Source organism: Hippocampus zosterae, chromosome 18, assembly GCF_025434085.1.
Source record: "Hippocampus zosterae strain Florida chromosome 18, ASM2543408v3, whole genome shotgun sequence".
NCBI classification, from domain to species: domain Eukaryota; kingdom Metazoa; phylum Chordata; class Actinopteri; order Syngnathiformes; family Syngnathidae; genus Hippocampus; species Hippocampus zosterae.
The window spans coordinates 5,290,355-5,307,680 of NC_067468.1; the positions used below are offsets into that span (position 1 = coordinate 5,290,355).

A 17,326-nucleotide genomic window follows, 5' to 3' on the forward strand; every position below is an offset into this window, starting at 1 on the left:
CCTTGTTTGTGCAGATTTGAAGTCCATACACAGGTTATGTAATTGTGACTCTCCCTTAAAATGTGTGCACTGAGGGTTTTGCTGCAACCTGAGAATGTCCACATTCTAATCCCATTTGCTGAAATGTTTGCATTTTGGATTGTATGCTTTGGAAAACTTCTTACATTGAAGTTATTCTTGCTTTTATTTATTTTTTTCTATCTCAAAAAGTAGACAGGGAAACATAAGCGCTTAATAAGAGCTGCGAAAAGGGCAAATTGCAGTTTATATAACATGGCCATATACACGTGTGTGTGTGTGTGTGTGTGTGTGTGTGTGTGTGTGTGTGTGTGTGTGTGTGTGTGTGTGTGTGTGTGTGTGTGTGTGTGTGTATGTGTGTGTGTATAATTGCCAGTTTTGCTCCATTATTGTGTAGGCCTTGTCTGAGTAGCACATATTATTTGCAGTAAATGTAAATCAGGTTCTGAAATTAAATGGATTTTGCACCAGTGTTATCCATCCATCCATCTATTCATTTGCTGATCTGTGTTATCCTCACAAGGGTTGCAGGGTGTGCTGGAGCCTATCCCAGCTGTCTTCGGGCAGAAGGCGGGGTACACCCTGAACTGGTTGCCAGCCAATCATAGGGCACATACAGACAAACAACCAACATTCACACCTAGGCACAATTTAGAGTGTTCCATTAACCTACCACACATGTTTTTGGAATGTGAGAGGAAACCGAAGTACCTGGAGAAAACCCACGCAGGCACGGGGAGAACAAGCAAATGCCACAGAGGAAGGCCTGAGCTGGAATTGAACCCGGTACCTCGGCACTGTGAGGTCGACGCGCTAACCATTGGACCACTGGGACGCCTTGTTACATAATTATTTGGAATTTACTCGCACAAATCCTTTTTGTTGCTGTAGCAGGAGTAAATCACTCTAATGGCATCATTTACAATTGCCAGCTTTTAAAACACATTTTAAAATTTGGATCATCATTTGGGGAAAACACATACAGCCCAGGTCTTGCGGATTTGTGAGTGCTCACTCCACAAATATGGGATTGAAATGATCTGGATGCATGAGGGAAATTAAGGGCAACCAACAATTAAAAATATAGGTTTGAACATTCCTCCGCCTCCTTGTTTACATGGTCGAAAGATAGTTTTACGCCCCATGCCCACTTCATGACCTTCCTTGGGGTCTTACCGAATTTCATACCGTTCACTGGTCTGCAATACTCGTAAACTCTTGCAAGGCATAAAAGCCACTCCCAGATGCTAGTGAATATTTATCTCGAATGAAATCATCGAACTTCTCGAGCAAGCCATATTTTAGACATAACAGACACAAGGCAGAGCAGGGTGGGATTTGCTGACAGGGGTCCTCACTGTTCTTCTGCTTGATTTACAATGCTGCGTGATTGTAAGACCGGCGGTGCAGTCACACGGGGACTCGTATCATTTCCTCTGACAGACCAGGATGCAGGCCAAGGAAGGCTTAGCAAACCGCCCGAAACTAAGTGTGAAGCATGGTAATTGTATTTTCATTTAATGTGTGATTCTCCACCTCAGGGTGGAGACTTGAATTTGTTTTGTTATTTTGTTTTGTTTATCGTATATAAATATTAAATGATCACCCAAAATTAAAGCGGGGGGGACGGGACTTGAGGCATATAGGGGTCTTAAAAGCAAACAGAAGGAACAGATTCCTCGGGGTAGGTGACATGATTATGTTTATACTCAACAGTGCAAAGAGAGTTACAAATATATATGGACAGTTTTTTAAAAGAATTTCAACAATCTTGCACTTCGACTGACTCCCAAGTCCTTGACTTTTCCCCTCAATGCAACTAGAGACATACATACTGTGCTCTTTCTCCAAAAGGTCAAAATGAGTGTGTCAAGGTCATGGGGCTAGTCAATATTCTATGTCTCCTGAGGAGCTGCCATGTTTATGTTGCCCGGCATGTACGGTAGGGGCTAGGCAAACACAATAAACATAAATTATGTCAATAATGCCATGTACAGTCATGCAAAAATTACCTTCAGAATTGGCTTTTGCATAGTGAAAGTTGTACATCAACATCATTGAATGCCTTATACTTTACATGCTGTGCTATGAACGCCATTCTGTCCTTTTTAACGCACAATTCCGGCATTCATCTGATTAACACAAGAGGAAGAAAAACATGGGATTAGAAGGGGCAAAAAAAATCCAGCACATTAATGAGTGTAATCCCACTTAATTACACTTAATAACTGAGATAGGTGAGGGTTTACAGTTAGCGACCACGGACTGTTACAGGAGAAAATACAATGTAGAAAATCTGGTCTCACAGCACTTCAAATGTCATTGTGGGTTTATATAAATTAAAGGGAAATATTTAAAATGCACTTATTAAATGGGAAACACATCACTGATTCCAAAATAATTTTGGGGGAATTTTGAGACCGTGTTGCAGATGCAGAAGATACAATCAAGATGGTCACCAGGCAGCGATAGCTAAACTGTTTTAGTGTGAAGTCCATATATTTCATGAAACAATTCAATTAATCTTAGACTTTTTTTAAGCATTAGAAATGTAAAATGGTCTGCTCTCAGTCTTCACTACACACACACACACACACACACACACACACACACACACATACGTGTTTTGGTGCATTTTCAGGACGTCCGTTTGTTCACCCGACATATGGGTACATGCCTTTCCCGTGGTCCTACAGGCTCCAAAAAAATATGGTAACCATGAAAAAAAATCAGGAAGACAGCCATCTACTCAGATTTTGGCTAGGTCGTAATTTTTTTTTGATTTATGACAAAACTACTACATATGAGGACATTGACAGGTTTTTGTGTATTATGGAGACAGTCACCTCAAACACACTACCATTTCATGTTTTTGTGAATTTTGAGCCCCCGAGATACACATCATTTTCAAGTATATATGACTTATGAAGACCAGCTAAGAGTAAAGTGTGTATTTTTAAATTGACTCATGTTACATACCAACAGTATATGTTAGGCACATGTGTCCAATTGTCATGCTCGGGCATGGGGAGAACTCTACAAAGGAAGGAAGCCCAGATTCAAACTATCAATTGCTGAACTGTGAGGCGAATGTGCCAAACAGTCGTTACACCCGTCATCCCTCAAATATTCACATTAATAATACAGGGTGGCCCACTTAAAAGTAGCCCGGATTTTTTTTTAAATTAAAATATTTTTTTAATTTTTTTCAAAACATGTATTTAATTACGTGAATGTTACAAGTGACCCAAGTCTTTCCAAAACCTGTTTTTATTACTTACAGGTTACAAGAGATGCTGGAAGTGTCCCCCATTGACATCTATACATTTTTGAGCACGGCACAGGATGTTGGCTGATACTGACTGCAGCTCTGCTAAGGTGATGCTTCGGATAGTGTTGGTGATGTTCTGTTTGAGTTCGTTCAGGGTATGAGGATTATTTGCGTACACCTTTTCTTTTAAATTCCCCCATAGATAAAAATCGCATGAGGTCAGGTCCGGAGACCGTGGTGGCCATAACCCCTTGCTCACAGTTCGCTCTTCCGTAAAGACTTCATGAATGGATGCCAGTGACATGTGGGACGTGTGACAAGGGGTTATGGCCACCACGGTCTCCGGACCTGACCTCATGCGATTTTTATCTATGGGGGAATTTAAAAGAAAAGGTGTACGCAAATAATCCTCATACCCTGAACGAACTCAAACAGAACATCACCAACACTATCCGAAGCATCACCTTAGCAGAGCTGCAGTCAGTATCAGCCAACATCCTGTGCCGTGCTCAAAAATGTATAGATGTCAATGGGGGACACTTCCAGCATCTCTTGTAACCTGTAAGTAATAAAAACAGGTTTTGGAAAGACTTGGGTCACTTGTAACATTCACGTAATTAAATACATGTTTTGAAAAAAATTAAAAAAATATTTTAATTTAAAAAAAAATCCGGGCTACTTTTAAGTGGGCCACCCTGTACAAGATAGTAAAATAAGCTGTGAAGAAGAAGAGACAGTTAAATATGTGGTCAGTCCACTTTCTTATTTTTTAATTGCTGACAAATATGAAATTATGAACACAGAAAACATGCCACCTCCTCTCCATGACACAAAGCACTGCAATAGATGAGGGTTGTTTGAACTGAAGAAGATTATGTCAAAATGTGAATACTGCGATGAAGAATTTTTAATGAATCTGGCCATATATTGTGCCATGTGTGTAGCAACTTCTTTAGCTACCGTTAGACAAAAGCAACTTTTCAAAAAGTATTGAAATTTTTGAAATAGGATGAATTCAAATGTTTTAGGGTTTTTCCGAAATATCACCTCAAACCTAATAAGCCTATCTTTTGTGAGAAGTTTGGATATCGTACGTACGTTTATATACAGCAGGGGTGTCCAAGGTCGGTCCTCAAGGGCCGCTGTCTTTTTGTTTTCCAGCTCTCCCAGGATGTTCTAATGCTGCATCAGAGCTGACTGATGAACTGATCATCTGAAGCAGGTGTGATGCAGCCGGGAGAGCTGGAAAACAGGCACGACAGTGGCCCTCCAGGCCCAGATCGGGACATGCCTGATATACAGTATAATTTACATGTTCATACATCTTCAAGGATTTTCCAAATTGCTCTTGAAGATCATGAAACAACAAACGTGAAACACAGTATTCAACAACAAATATGAAATCCATAATTGACCATCCCACCCTAAATGCACCATTGCTATTGCTTTAGTTAACTTGAACTGAAATGTACCCAGACGTGCTCGCATTTCAATGGACTAGCTATTCATTTCCCTTTTTAATGCAGTTATATCCTGTTGTGGATGTAGTTTTTGATAGACACCCAGCCTCTGTCTTTCAGAGCTGCTGGCTCTGCGTGGAGACAGGACTCACAGCTCGTTTTACCTGAAACTTTATGGCTTGTTATGAAATCAAACATATGTCGCTCAACAGCCTTCACTTCATCATCTGTCCACTTGCGTCTCTTATTCCCACCTGTAAAAGAAGGCATTATTTATTAAAAATGGAAAAATAAAATAATCAAAATAAGATATTCCAGGAAATAATGAGAATTTTGAAAAAATGCTCTTTAACCTTGCTTTTCATTGAAGCACTTTGACTTTTCGTTCATCAAAAGTACTTCAATTAAGATATGTTAATTTTTGCCATTTTTGTTTAACTTTAACTGGTGTTTTTGTTGTCCCGTGTGGTTGAGAGTGTCGTCCACGTTCTCTAAATGGGTTGGAGCAAAAATGTTTTCCAGGGTTGCGACAAAACTGTCTTCAGTGTTGTCATAGGTGGTTGAAGCAGAAGTGCCTTCCATGTTGTCCGATGTGGATGGCGCATATACATGGCTTGGGTTCCCAGAGGTCTCAGAGCTTGAGCCTTTGAAAAATAATACAAAAATAGTTGAGGTGGCTTTTCACCATTGCTTTCTTATATGTTCCAAATCGTCTTCTAATTTCTCAATTTTCTTTCAGCTGTCGAGGCCTAATGAGTTTTCAACCTGCACATTTTCCATCTTTGAACACCTTTTTCAAATACTGTCTCTAATTCTGTCTCTAATTGTCTCTAATTCATACATAGTTGTGCATAAAGACTGAGATTATCAGGCACCAATTTACTCTGTCTTGTGTCATAACTTGAGGACATTACCATTTTCTGTGTAAGTGAGAATCGCTGTTTCTTGATTAAGGTAGGCATTGGTTTCTTTGCTCAAATCGTCATCACTCGTGGTTACTTCATCTGGTTGGGTTAAAAAAAAGAAGAAAGAACAGACAGGACAAGATGCTTTTGTTTCAGGGTAAACGCAGAATGTTAGATGTTTTAAAAATGATATTTAAACAACATCAAAATTTTCAGCATTCTTCGTTCTGACCAGTTAATAAATGAAGAAACTCTCATTGAACATCAGGAGGGTTTGGGATGAATATACCACACTATAGAAAGTTAAAACTGTTCAGTTCTGTGGAACAGCAATATGGGGACATTCGAACACAGGCTCTCCAGAGTTAGGTTAAGACAAAAGTCATGTCACCTGAAACACACTCAGGTTTTTCAGGTCTGAAGAAATATGAGGACATGACGACTGAAATCATGGAGAATCTGTTTCTGATTTATAACTTCTCTTGTGTTTGTCAAAGAAAGCTGAAAACTCAAACCTAGTATATCATGATAAGAAGTAGTAACCTGTTGTAAGGATGAAGTGGATCTCTCACTCCATTCTTGGTCTCCAGAGGGTTCAGTCAGGTACCTTTCACTTGGTGTCTGCAACATAACAACATTACGGTGTCAAAATATTCAGCATTCTTCATTCTGACCAGTTAAGAAATGAAAAAAACATTATTTCTCATTGAACATTGCTCACAGGAGAGTTTGGGAATAATGTACCACACTATAGAAAGTTAACACTGTTCAGCTCTGAGTAACAGCAATATGGGGACATTCGAACACAGGCTCTCCAGAGTTAGGTTAAGACAAAAGTCATGACACCTGAAACACACTCAGGTTTTTCAGGTCTAAAGAAATATGAGGACATGACGACTGAAATCACGGAGAGTCCATGTTTCTGATTTATAACTTCTCCTGTGTTTGTCAAAGAAAGCTGAAAACTCAAACCTAGTATATCATGACAAGAAGTAGTAACCTGTTGTAAGGATGAAGTGTATCTCTCATTCCATTCATGGTCTCCAGAGGGTTCAGTCAGGTCACTTGGTATCTGCAACATAACATTACGGTGTCAAAATATTCAGCATTCTTCATTCTGACCAGTTAAGAAATGAATAAACATTAATTATCATTGAACATTGCTCATGGGAGAGTTTGGGATGAATATACCACACTAGAGAAAGTTAACACTGTTCAGCTCTGAGTAACAGCAATATGGGGACATTCGAACACAGGCTCTCCAGAGTTAGGTTAAGACAAAAGTCATGACACCTGAAACACACTCAGGTTTTTCAGGTCTAAAGAAATATGAGGACATGACGACTGAAATCATGGAAAGTCCATGTTTCTGATTTATAACTTCTCCTGTGTTTGTCAAAGAAAGCTGAAAACTCAAACCTAGTATATCATGACAAGAAGTAGTAACCTGTTGTAAGGATGAAGTGTATCTCTCATTCCATTCATGGTCTGCAGAGGGTTCAGTCAGGTCACTTGGTATCTGCAACATAACATTACGGTGTCAAAATATTCAGCATTCTTCATTCTGACCAGTTAAGAAATGAATAAACATTAATTATCATTGAACATTGCTCATGGGAGAGTTTGGGATGAATATACCACACTAGAGAAAGTTAACACTGTTCAGCTCTGAGTAACAGCAATATGGGGACATTCGAACACAGGCTCTCCAGAGTTAGGTTAAGACAAAAGTCATGACACCTGAAACACACTCAGGTTTTTCAGGTCTAAAGAAATATGAGGACATGACGACTGAAATCATGGAGAGTCCATGTTTCTGATTTATAACTTCTCCTGTGTTTGTCAAAGAAAGCTGAAAACTCAAACCTAGTATATCATGACAAGAGGTAGTAACCTGTTGTAAGGATGAAGTGTATCTCTCATTCCATTCATGGTCTCCAGAGGGTTCAGTCAGGTCACTTGGTGTCTGCAACATAACATTACGGTGTCAAAATATTCAGCATTCTTCATTCTGACCAGTTAAGAAATGAATAAACATTAATTATCATTGAACATTGCTCATGGGAGAGTTTGGGATGAATATACCACACTAGAGAAAGTTAACACTGTTCAGCTCTGAGTAACAGCAACATGGGGACATTCGAACACAGGCTCTCCAGAGTTAGGTTAATACAAAAGTCATGACACCTGAAACACACTCAGGTTTTTCAGGTCTAAAGAAATATGAGGACATGACGACTGAAATCATGGAGAGTCCATGTTTCTGATTTATAACTTCTCCTGTGTTTGTCAAAGAAAGCTGAAAACTCAAACCTAGTATATCATGACAAGAAGTAGTAACCTGTTGTAAGGATGAAGTGTATCTCTCATTCCATTCATGGTCTCCAGAGGGTTCAGTCAGGTCACTTGGTGTCTGCAACATAACATTACGGTGTCAAAATATTCAGCATTCTTCATTCTGACCAGTTAAGAAATGAATAAACATTAATTATCATTGAACATTGCTCATGGGAGAGTTTGGGATGAATATATCACACTAGAGAAAGTTAACACTGTTCAGCTCTGAGTAACAGCAATATGGGGACATTCGAACACAGGCTCTCCAGAGTTAGGTTAAGACAAAAGTCTTGACACCTGAAACACACTCAGGTTTTTCAGGTCTAAAGAAATATGAGGACATGACGACTGAAATCATGGAGAGTCCATGTTTCTGATTTATAACTTCTCCTGTGTTTGTCAAAGAAAGCTGAAAACTCAAACCTAGTATATCATGACAAGAAGTAGTAACCTGTTGTAAGGATGAAGTGTATCTCTCATTCCATTCAAGGTCTCCAGAGGGTTCAGGCAGGTCACTTGGTGTCTGCAACATAACATTACGGTGTCAAAATATTCAGCATTCTTCATTCTGACCAGTTAAGAAATGAATAAACATTAATTATCATTGAACATTGCTCATGGGAGAGTTTGGGATGAATATATCACACTAGAGAAAGTTAACACTGTTCAGCTCTGAGTAACAGCAATATGGGGACATTCGAACACAGGCTCTCCAGAGTTAGGTTAAGACAAAAGTCTTGACACCTGAAACACACTCAGGTTTTTCAGGTCTAAAGAAATATGAGGACATGACGACTGAAATCATGGAGAGTCCATGTTTCTGATTTATAACTTCTCCTGTGTTTGTCAAAGAAAGCTGAAAACTCAAACCTAGTATATCATGACAAGAAGTAGTAACCTGTTGTAAGGATGAAGTGTATCTCTCATTCCATTCATGGTCTCCAGAGGGTTCAGTCAGGTCACTTGGTGTCTGCAACATAACATTACGGTGTCAAAATATTCAGCATTCTTCATTCTGACCAGTTAAGGAATGAATAAACATTAATTATCATTGAACATTGCTCATGGGAGAGTTTGGGATGAATATACCACACTAGAGAAAGTTAACACTGTTCAGCTCTGAGTAAGAGCAATATGGGGACATTCGAACACAGGCTCTCCAGAGTTAGGTTAAGACAAAAGTCATGACACCTGAAACACACTCAGGTTTTTCAGGTCTAAAGAAATATGAGGACATGACGACTGAAATCATTTCTGATTTATAACTTCTCCTGATTTATAACTTCTCCATGTTTCTGATTTATAACTTCTCCTGTGTTTGTCAAAGAAAGCTGAAAACTCAAACCTAGTATATCATGACAAGAAGTAGTAACCTGTTGTAAGGATGAAGTGTATCTCTCATTCCATTCATGGTCTCCAGAGGGTTCAGTCAGGTCACTTGGTGTCTGCAACATAACATTACGGTGTCAAAATATTCAGCATTCTTCATTCTGACCAGTTAAGAAATGAATAAACATTAATTATCATTGAACATTGCTAATGGGAGAGTTTGGGATGAATATATCACACTAGAGAAAGTTAACACTGTTAAGCTCTGAGTAACAGCAATATGGGGACATTCGAACACCGTCTCTCCAGAGTTAGGTTAAGACAAAAGTCTTGACACCTGAAACACACTCAGGTTTTTCAGGTCTAAAGAAATATGAGGACATGACGACTGAAATCATGGAGAGTCCATGTTTCTGATTTATAACTTCTCCTGTGTTTGTCAAAGAAAGCTGAAAACTCAAACCTAGTATATCATGACAAGAAGTAGTAACCTGTTGTAAGGATGAAGTGTATCTCTCATTCCATTCAAGGTCTCCAGAGGGTTCAGGCAGGTCACTTGGTGTCTGCAACATAACATTACGGTGTCAAAATATTCAGCATTCTTCATTCTGACCAGTTAAGAAATGAATAAACATTAATTATCATTGAACATTGCTCATGGGAGAGTTTGGGATGAATATATCACACTAGAGAAAGTTAACACTGTTCAGCTCTGAGTAACAGCAATATGGGGACATTCGAACACAGGCTCTCCAGAGTTAGGTTAAGACAAAAGTCTTGACACCTGAAACACACTCAGGTTTTTCAGTTCTAAAGAAATATGAGGACATGACGACTGAAATCATGGAGAGTCCATGTTTCTGATTTATAACTTCTCCTGTGTTTGTCAAAGAAAGCTGAAAACTCAAACCTAGTATATCATGACAAGAAGTAGTAACCTGTTGTAAGGATGAAGTGTATCTCTCATTCCATTCATGGTCTCCAGAGGGTTCAGTCAGGTCACTTGGTGTCTGCAACATAACATTACGGTGTCAAAATATTCAGCATTCTTCATTCTGACCAGTTAAGAAATGAATAAACATTAATTATCATTGAACATTGCTCATGGGAGAGTTTGGGATGAATATACCACACTAGAGAAAGTTAACACTGTTCAGCTCTGAGTAACAGCAATATGGGGACATTCGAACACAGGCTCTCCAGAGTTAGGTTAAGACAAAAGTCATGACACCTGAAACACACTCAGGTTTTTCAGGTCTAAAGAAATATGAGGACATGACGACTGAAATCATGGAGAGTCCATGTTTCTGATTTATAACTTCTCCTGTGTTTGTCAAAGAAAGCTGAAAACTCAAACCTAGTATATCATGACAAGAAGTAGCAACCTGTTGTAAGGATGAAGTGTATCTCTCATTCCATTCATGGTCTCCAGAGGGTTCAGTCAGGTCACTTGGTGTCTGCAACATAACATTACGGTGTCAAAATATTCAGCATTCTTCATTCTGACCAGTTAAGAAATGAATAAACATTAATTATCATTGAACATTGCTCATGGGAGAGTTTGGGATGAATATACCACACTAGAGAAAGTCAACACTGTTCAGCTCTGAGTAACAGCAACATGGGGACATTCGAACACAGGCTCTCCAGAGTTAGGTTAAGACAAAAGTCATGACACCTGAAACACACTCAGGTTTTTCAGGTCTAAAGAAATATGAGGACATGACGACTGAAATCATGGAGAGTCCATGTTTCTGATTTATAACTTCTCCTGTGTTTGTCAAAGAAAGCTGAAAACTCAAACCTAGTATATCATGACAAGAAGTAGCAACCTGTTGTAAGGATGAAGTGTATCTCTCATTCCATTCATGGTCTCCAGAGGGTTCAGTCAGGTCACTTGGTGTCTGCAACATAACATTACGGTGTCAAAATATTCAGCATTCTTCATTCTGACCAGTTAAGAAATGAATAAACATTAATTATCATTGAACATTGCTCATGGGAGAGTTTGGGATGAATATACCACACTAGAGAAAGTTAACACTGTTCAGCTCTGAGTAACAGCAATATGGGGACATTCGAACACAGGCTCTCCAGAGTTAGGTTAAGACAAAAGTCATGACACCTGAAACACACTCAGGTTTTTCAGGTCTAAAGAAATATGAGGACATGACGACTGAAATCATGGAGAGTCCATGTTTCTGATTTATAACTTCTCCTGTGTTTGTCAAAGAAAGCTGAAAACTCAAACCTAGTATATCATGACAAGAAGTAGTAACCTGTTGTAAGGATGAAGTGTATCTCTCATTCCATTCAAGGTCTCCAGAGGGTTCAGGCAGGTCACTTGGTGTCTGCAACATAACATTACGGTGTCAAAATATTCAGCATTCTTCATTCTGACCAGTTAAGAAATGAATAAACATTAATTATCATTGAACATTGCTCATGGGAGAGTTTGGGATGAATATACCACACTAGAGAAAGTTAACACTGTTCAGCTCTGAGTAACAGCAATATGGGGACATTCGAACACAGGCTCTCCAGAGTTAGGTTAAGACAAAAGTCATGACACCTGAAACACACTCAGGTTTTTCAGGTCTAAAGAAATATGAGGACATGACGACTGAAATCATGGAGAGTCCATGTTTCTGATTTATAACTTCTCCTGTGTTTGTCAAAGAAAGCTGAAAACTCAAACCTAGTATATCATGACAAGAAGTAGTAACCTGTTGTAAGGATGAAGTGTATCTCTCATTCCATTCATGGTCTCCAGAGGGTTCAGTCAGGTCACTTGGTGTCTGCAACATAACATTACAGTGTCAAAATATTCAGCATTCTTCATTCTGACCAGTTAAGAAATGAATAAACATTAATTATCATTGAACATTGCTCATGGGAGAGTTTGGGATGAATATATCACACTAGAGAAAGTTAACACTGTTCAGCTCTGAGTAACAGCAACATGGGGACATTCGAACACAGGCTCTCCAGAGTTAGGTTAAGACAAAAGTCATGACACCTGAAACACACTCAGGTTTTTCAGGTCTAAAGAAATATGAGGACATGACGACTGAAATCATGGAGAGTCCATGTTTCTGATTTATAACTTCTCCTGTGTTTGTCAAAGAAAGCTGAAAATTCAAACCTAGTATATCATGACAAGAAGTAGTAACCTGTTGTAAGGATGAAGTGTATCTCTCATTCCATTCATGGTCTCCAGAGGGTTCAGTCAGGTCACTTGGTGTCTGCAACATAACATTACGGTGTCAAAATATTCAGCATTCTTCATTCTGACCAGTTAAGAAATGAATAAACATTAATTATCATTGAACATTGCTCATGGGAGAGTTTGGGATGAATATACCACACTAGAGAAAGTTAACACTGTTCAGCTCTGAGTAACAGCAATATGGGGACATTCGAACACAGGCTCTCCAGAGTTAGGTTAAGACAAAAGTCATGACACCTGAAACACACTCAGGTTTTTCAGGTCTAAAGAAATATGAGGACATGACGACTGAAATCATGGAGAGTCCATGTTTCTGATTTATAACTTCTCCTGTGTTTGTCAAAGAAAGCTGAAAACTCAAACCTAGTATATCATGATAAGAAGTAGTAACCTGTTGTAAGGATGAAGTTGATCTCTCACTCCATTCTTGGTTTCCAAAGGGTTCAGTCAGGTACCTGTCACTTGATGTCTGCAACATAACAACATTACAGTGTCAAAAGTTTCAGCATTATTCATTCTGACCAGTTAAGAAATGAATAAACATTATTTCTCATTAAACATTGCTCACAGGAGAGTTTGGGAATAATGTAGCACACTATAGTAAGTTAACACTGTTCAGCTCTGAGTAACAGCAATATGGGGACATTCGAACACAGGCTCTCCAGAGTTAGGTTAAGACAAAAGTCATGACACCTGAAACGCACTCAGGTTTTTCAGGTCTAAAGAAATATGAGGACATGACGACTGAAATCATGTAGAGTCCATGTTTCTGATTTATAACTTATCCTGTGTTTGTCAAAGAAAGCTGAAAACTCAAACCTCATGATAAGAAGTAGTAACCTGTTGTAAGGATGAAGTGGATCTCTCACTCCCTTCTTGGTCTCCAGAAGGTTCAGTCAAGATCCCGTCACTTGGTGTCTGCAACATAACAACATTACGGTGTCAAAATATTCAGCATTCTTCATTCTGACCAGTTAAGAAATGAATAAACATTATTTCTCATTCAACATTGCTCACAGGAGAGTTTGGGAATAATGTACCACCCTATAGAAAGTTAACACTGTTCAGCTCTGTGGAAGAGCAATATGGGGACATTCAGACACAGCCTCTCCAGAGTTAGGTTAAGACAAAAGTCATGTCACCTGAAACAAACTCAGGTTTTTCAGGTCTAAAGAAATATGAGGACATGACGACTGAAATCATGGAGAGTCTATGTTTCTGATTTATAACTTCTCCTGAGTTTGTCAAAGAAAGCTGAAAACTCAAACCTAGTATATAATGATAAGACGTAGTAACCTGTTGTAAGGAAGAAGTGGATCTTCCACTCCTTTCTTGATCTTCAGAAGGTTTCTTTAGGATCGGAACACTTGGTGTCTGCAACATAGCAACAGTGCATTGTCAGAAATATTCAAATATTCATCCTGATTAGTTAATAAATGAATAAACATTATTTTTCATTGAACATCGCTCACAGGAGGGTTTGGGATTAATATAAGACACTATAGAAAGTTAACACTGTTCAGCTCTGTGGAAGAGCAATATGGGGACATTCGAAAACAGGCTCTCCAGAGTTAGGTCCAGACAAAAATCATGTCACCTGAAACACACTCCGGTTTTTCAGGTCTAAAGAAATATGAGGACATGACGACTGAAATCATGTAGAGTCCATGTTTCTGATTTATAACTTATCCTGTGTTTGTCAAAGAAAGCTGAAAACTCAAACCTCATGATAAGAAGTAGTAACCTGTTGTAAGGATGAAGTGGATCTCTCACTCCCTTCTTGGTCTCCAGAAGGTTCAGTCAAGATCCCATCACTTGGTGTCTGCAACATAACAACATTACGGTGTCAAAATATTCAGCATTCTTCATTCTGACCAGTTAAGAAATGAATAAACATTATTTCTCATTCAACATTGCTCACAGGAGAGTTTGGGAATAATGTACCACCCTATAGAAAGTTAACACTGTTCAGCTCTGTGGAAGAGCAATATGGGGACATTCAGACACAGCCTCTCCAGAGTTAGGTTAAGACAAAAGTCATGTCACCTGAAACAAACTCAGGTTTTTCAGGTCTAAAGAAATATGAGGACATGACGACTGAAATCATGGAGAGTCTATGTTTCTGATTTATAACTTCTCCTGAGTTTGTCAAAGAAAGCTGAAAACTCAAACCTAGTATATAATGATAAGACGTAGTAACCTGTTGTAAGGAAGAAGTGGATCTTCCACTCCTTTCTTGATCTTCAGAAGGTTTCTTTAGGATCGGAACACTTGGTGTCTGCAACATAGCAACAGTGCATTGTCAGAAATATTCAAATATTCATCCTGATTAGTTAATAAATGAATAAACATTATTTTTCATTGAACATCGCTCACAGGAGGGTTTGGGATTAATATAAGACACTATAGAAAGTTAACACTGTTCAGCTCTGTGGAAGAGCAATATGGGGACATTCGAAAACAGGCTCTCCAGAGTTAGGTCCAGACAAAAATCATGTCACCTGAAACACACTCCGGTTTTTCAGGTCTAAAGAAATATGAGGACATGACGACTGAAATCATGGAGAGTCCATGTTTCTGATTTATAACTTCTCCTGTGTTTGTCAAAGAAAGCTGAAAACTCAAACCTAGTATATCATGATAAGAAGTAGTAACCTGTTGTAAGGATGAAGTGGCTCTCTCACTCCCTTCTTGGTCTCCAGAAGGTTCAGTCAAGATCCCGTCATTTGGTGTCTGCAACATAACACCATTACGGTGTCAAAATATACACTGTTCTTCATTTTGACCAGTGAAGAAATCAATAAACATTATTTCTCATTGAACATCGCTCACAGGAGGGTTTGGGATTAATATACCACACTATAGAAAGTTAACACTGTTCGGCTCTGTGGAACATCAATATGGGGACATTCGAACACAGGCTCTCCAGTGTTAGGTCCAGACAAAAGTAATTTCACCTGATCACACTCAGGTTTTTCAGCAACATTACAGTATCAGAAATATTCTAAAAAGTATTCTACAGTAACTGAAGAAGTATGAGGGCATGATTGAAATCATGAAAATCAACATTATAGCAACCATAGAGTGTCAGAAATATGTCGTAGTTATAGGACTTTTGAATAAATTAAACTTCATGTACGAATAAAATCTGTCACTGTGACAGGCTTTGTTTGCAGCTCTTGTCATGTGCTTGCGGTAGCCATAAGAATTAGATAGCAGGTAGATTGATAGCATACCTTTATAATCATTGATCCACTGGGCTTTCAAACAAGGCTTGTTGACTCCAGATAAAATGAGCAGCCTCAGATTCAGGGCTCAGTCTGGTTCTTCTTTGTGACATTATCACCACCATTAAACATCTACAATGGAAAGTGAGAAGAAGTCAGCCAGACAAGCAAGCACAATATTATGGCAGCACTTATTTTGGCTCAGAAAGTACTGAGCCAAAGGAATATTACTTTCTTTCTCAAATATACAAAAATTCATTTCATCAAACATTTGCTGGTCAGACTAATAGATTCGGGCAAACCATTTGTCAGGCAGATAACAATGTAAAATTAAAATAGAGTAACACAATATTGTCTTGACCAAATGTACCAACAAAGCTTAATTCTGCTATAATTTCATTGCAAACGTTTGTTGGTTTTTTCATTGAAACGGTGTACAATTGAATCAGCACAAGAATAAACAGTGTAAATACACCGGGCTTAGCATAAATGCTAGAAGTGCCTGGCCCACTTTCATTAGGCTACCTATACTAACTAATTTAAATTAACTGCAATCGAATAAAACAAATACTGCACTGAAATAAACATATGGCACCAAAACCAAGTTCCACAGACTGTGTTGTTAAAGATTTAGAAAAGTTTTCCAGAACCTTGCCTGCAGGACATGTCCACATTACTTTTACTGGAAGCTTATTAGCATGCTAACGATCGAGCTAGCTAGCTAGCTAGCTGTCTTATTGAATGATATTACCTTCGGTGGGCACTGTTAAACACGGTTATATTGAACAACTTCTATGTTACGGTAAGATAAACGAAAAGGAATTGCTTACCCGATGGTCATCCACGCGTGGTCGTGTTTGAGAGTAGGATTGTCTGGCTGCTTCACATGTTGGATTTTGTGTGACTGCTAATTGATGTGACTTATCAGGACGAGGGCGGTGAAAATGTGTGAGTCAGTCCGAAAAAGATGACATTTGAGGTCCTGCACAATGACGTCACTGAAAGTGTGTTAAAAGTGTGTTAAGTACCGAAGTTGGCCACTAGTTTTCCAAATGAAAAGTGAGTCGAAAGTTACACACACTTAAACACACAATTTCTGAAAATTGTGCTCTTTCAGGACATCACTTATTTTTGGTGTGGGAGTATCCTCATGAGCTCTAGAGTAGTGTAGACTGCGTGGAAATATGAGGACGCGAAAAATGTCCTCATTTTTCCACAGGTCCTCATTGTGAAGGTGTGTTATCATAAAATTGTCCTGAGATGTCATGAATACAAACGCACACACACACACACACACACACACACACACACTTTAACTATTGTTTACTAAATACACACACCCGTTAAAGAAAGAAAAAAAACACAATAGTCATGGAAAAAAAACTTGTAATGGACAAACTGTTAAATATAAATGTACAGTACTGAAAATTGATTGCTCACCACAGTTTTTATGGTGGCATTTGTCTCTAAGCAGGTAATTAGGCAACTAGAACTTGCAATTGCATGAAAGCTCTCCTGATAAAATAAGAAATGTTCACATGAGTTTCAGT

General features: G+C 38.7%; 1 protein-coding gene across 7 annotated transcripts; it reads right to left on the minus strand.

The window, feature by feature from the left end:
- Window positions 1–5,062: 5,062 nt before the first annotated feature.
- On the minus strand, window positions 5,063–15,674 carry LOC127590845 (uncharacterized). 7 transcript variants are annotated; one of them, XM_052050335.1, is made up of 10 exons: window positions 15,528–15,674; window positions 15,205–15,291; window positions 14,750–14,827; window positions 14,294–14,371; window positions 13,846–13,923; window positions 13,390–13,467; window positions 12,941–13,018; window positions 6,198–6,275; window positions 5,664–5,753; window positions 5,063–5,393 (listed from the first exon to the last, which is right to left on the minus strand). In XM_052050335.1, the coding sequence occupies exons 2-9, from the start codon at window positions 15,289–15,291 to the stop codon at window positions 5,745–5,747; spliced, it is 564 nt and encodes a 187-aa protein (XP_051906295.1). In that variant the 5' UTR covers window positions 15,528–15,674; the 3' UTR covers window positions 5,063–5,393; window positions 5,664–5,744. The 7 variants fall into 7 exon arrangements, 6 of the variants coding, with proteins under 6 accessions (XP_051906295.1, XP_051906299.1, XP_051906296.1 ...); XM_052050334.1 differs by lacking the exons at window positions 5,063–5,393; window positions 5,664–5,753; window positions 6,198–6,275; window positions 12,941–13,018 and adding exons at window positions 5,965–6,045; window positions 12,787–12,940; XM_052050339.1 differs by lacking the exons at window positions 5,063–5,393; window positions 5,664–5,753; window positions 6,198–6,275; window positions 12,941–13,018; window positions 13,846–13,923 and adding exons at window positions 5,958–6,045; window positions 12,787–12,940.
- Between the last annotated feature and the right edge of the window lie 1,652 nt (window positions 15,675–17,326).

Bases quoted from the DNA above. Each gene is read 5' to 3' on its own strand.
- LOC127590845 (XM_052050334.1), bottom strand. From the start codon at position 15,291: ATGTTGCAGACACCAAATGACGGGATCTTGACTGAACCTTCTGGAGAC. The intron at 14,828-15,204 runs GTTACTACTTCT...GCTATGTTGCAG, and splicing joins CCACTTCATCCTTACAACAG to ACACCAAGTGTTCCGATCCT. The intron at 6,046-12,786 runs GTGTCATGACTT...AGTGTGTTTCAG, and splicing joins AAAACCTGAGTGTGTTTCAG to GTGACATGACTTTTGTCTTA.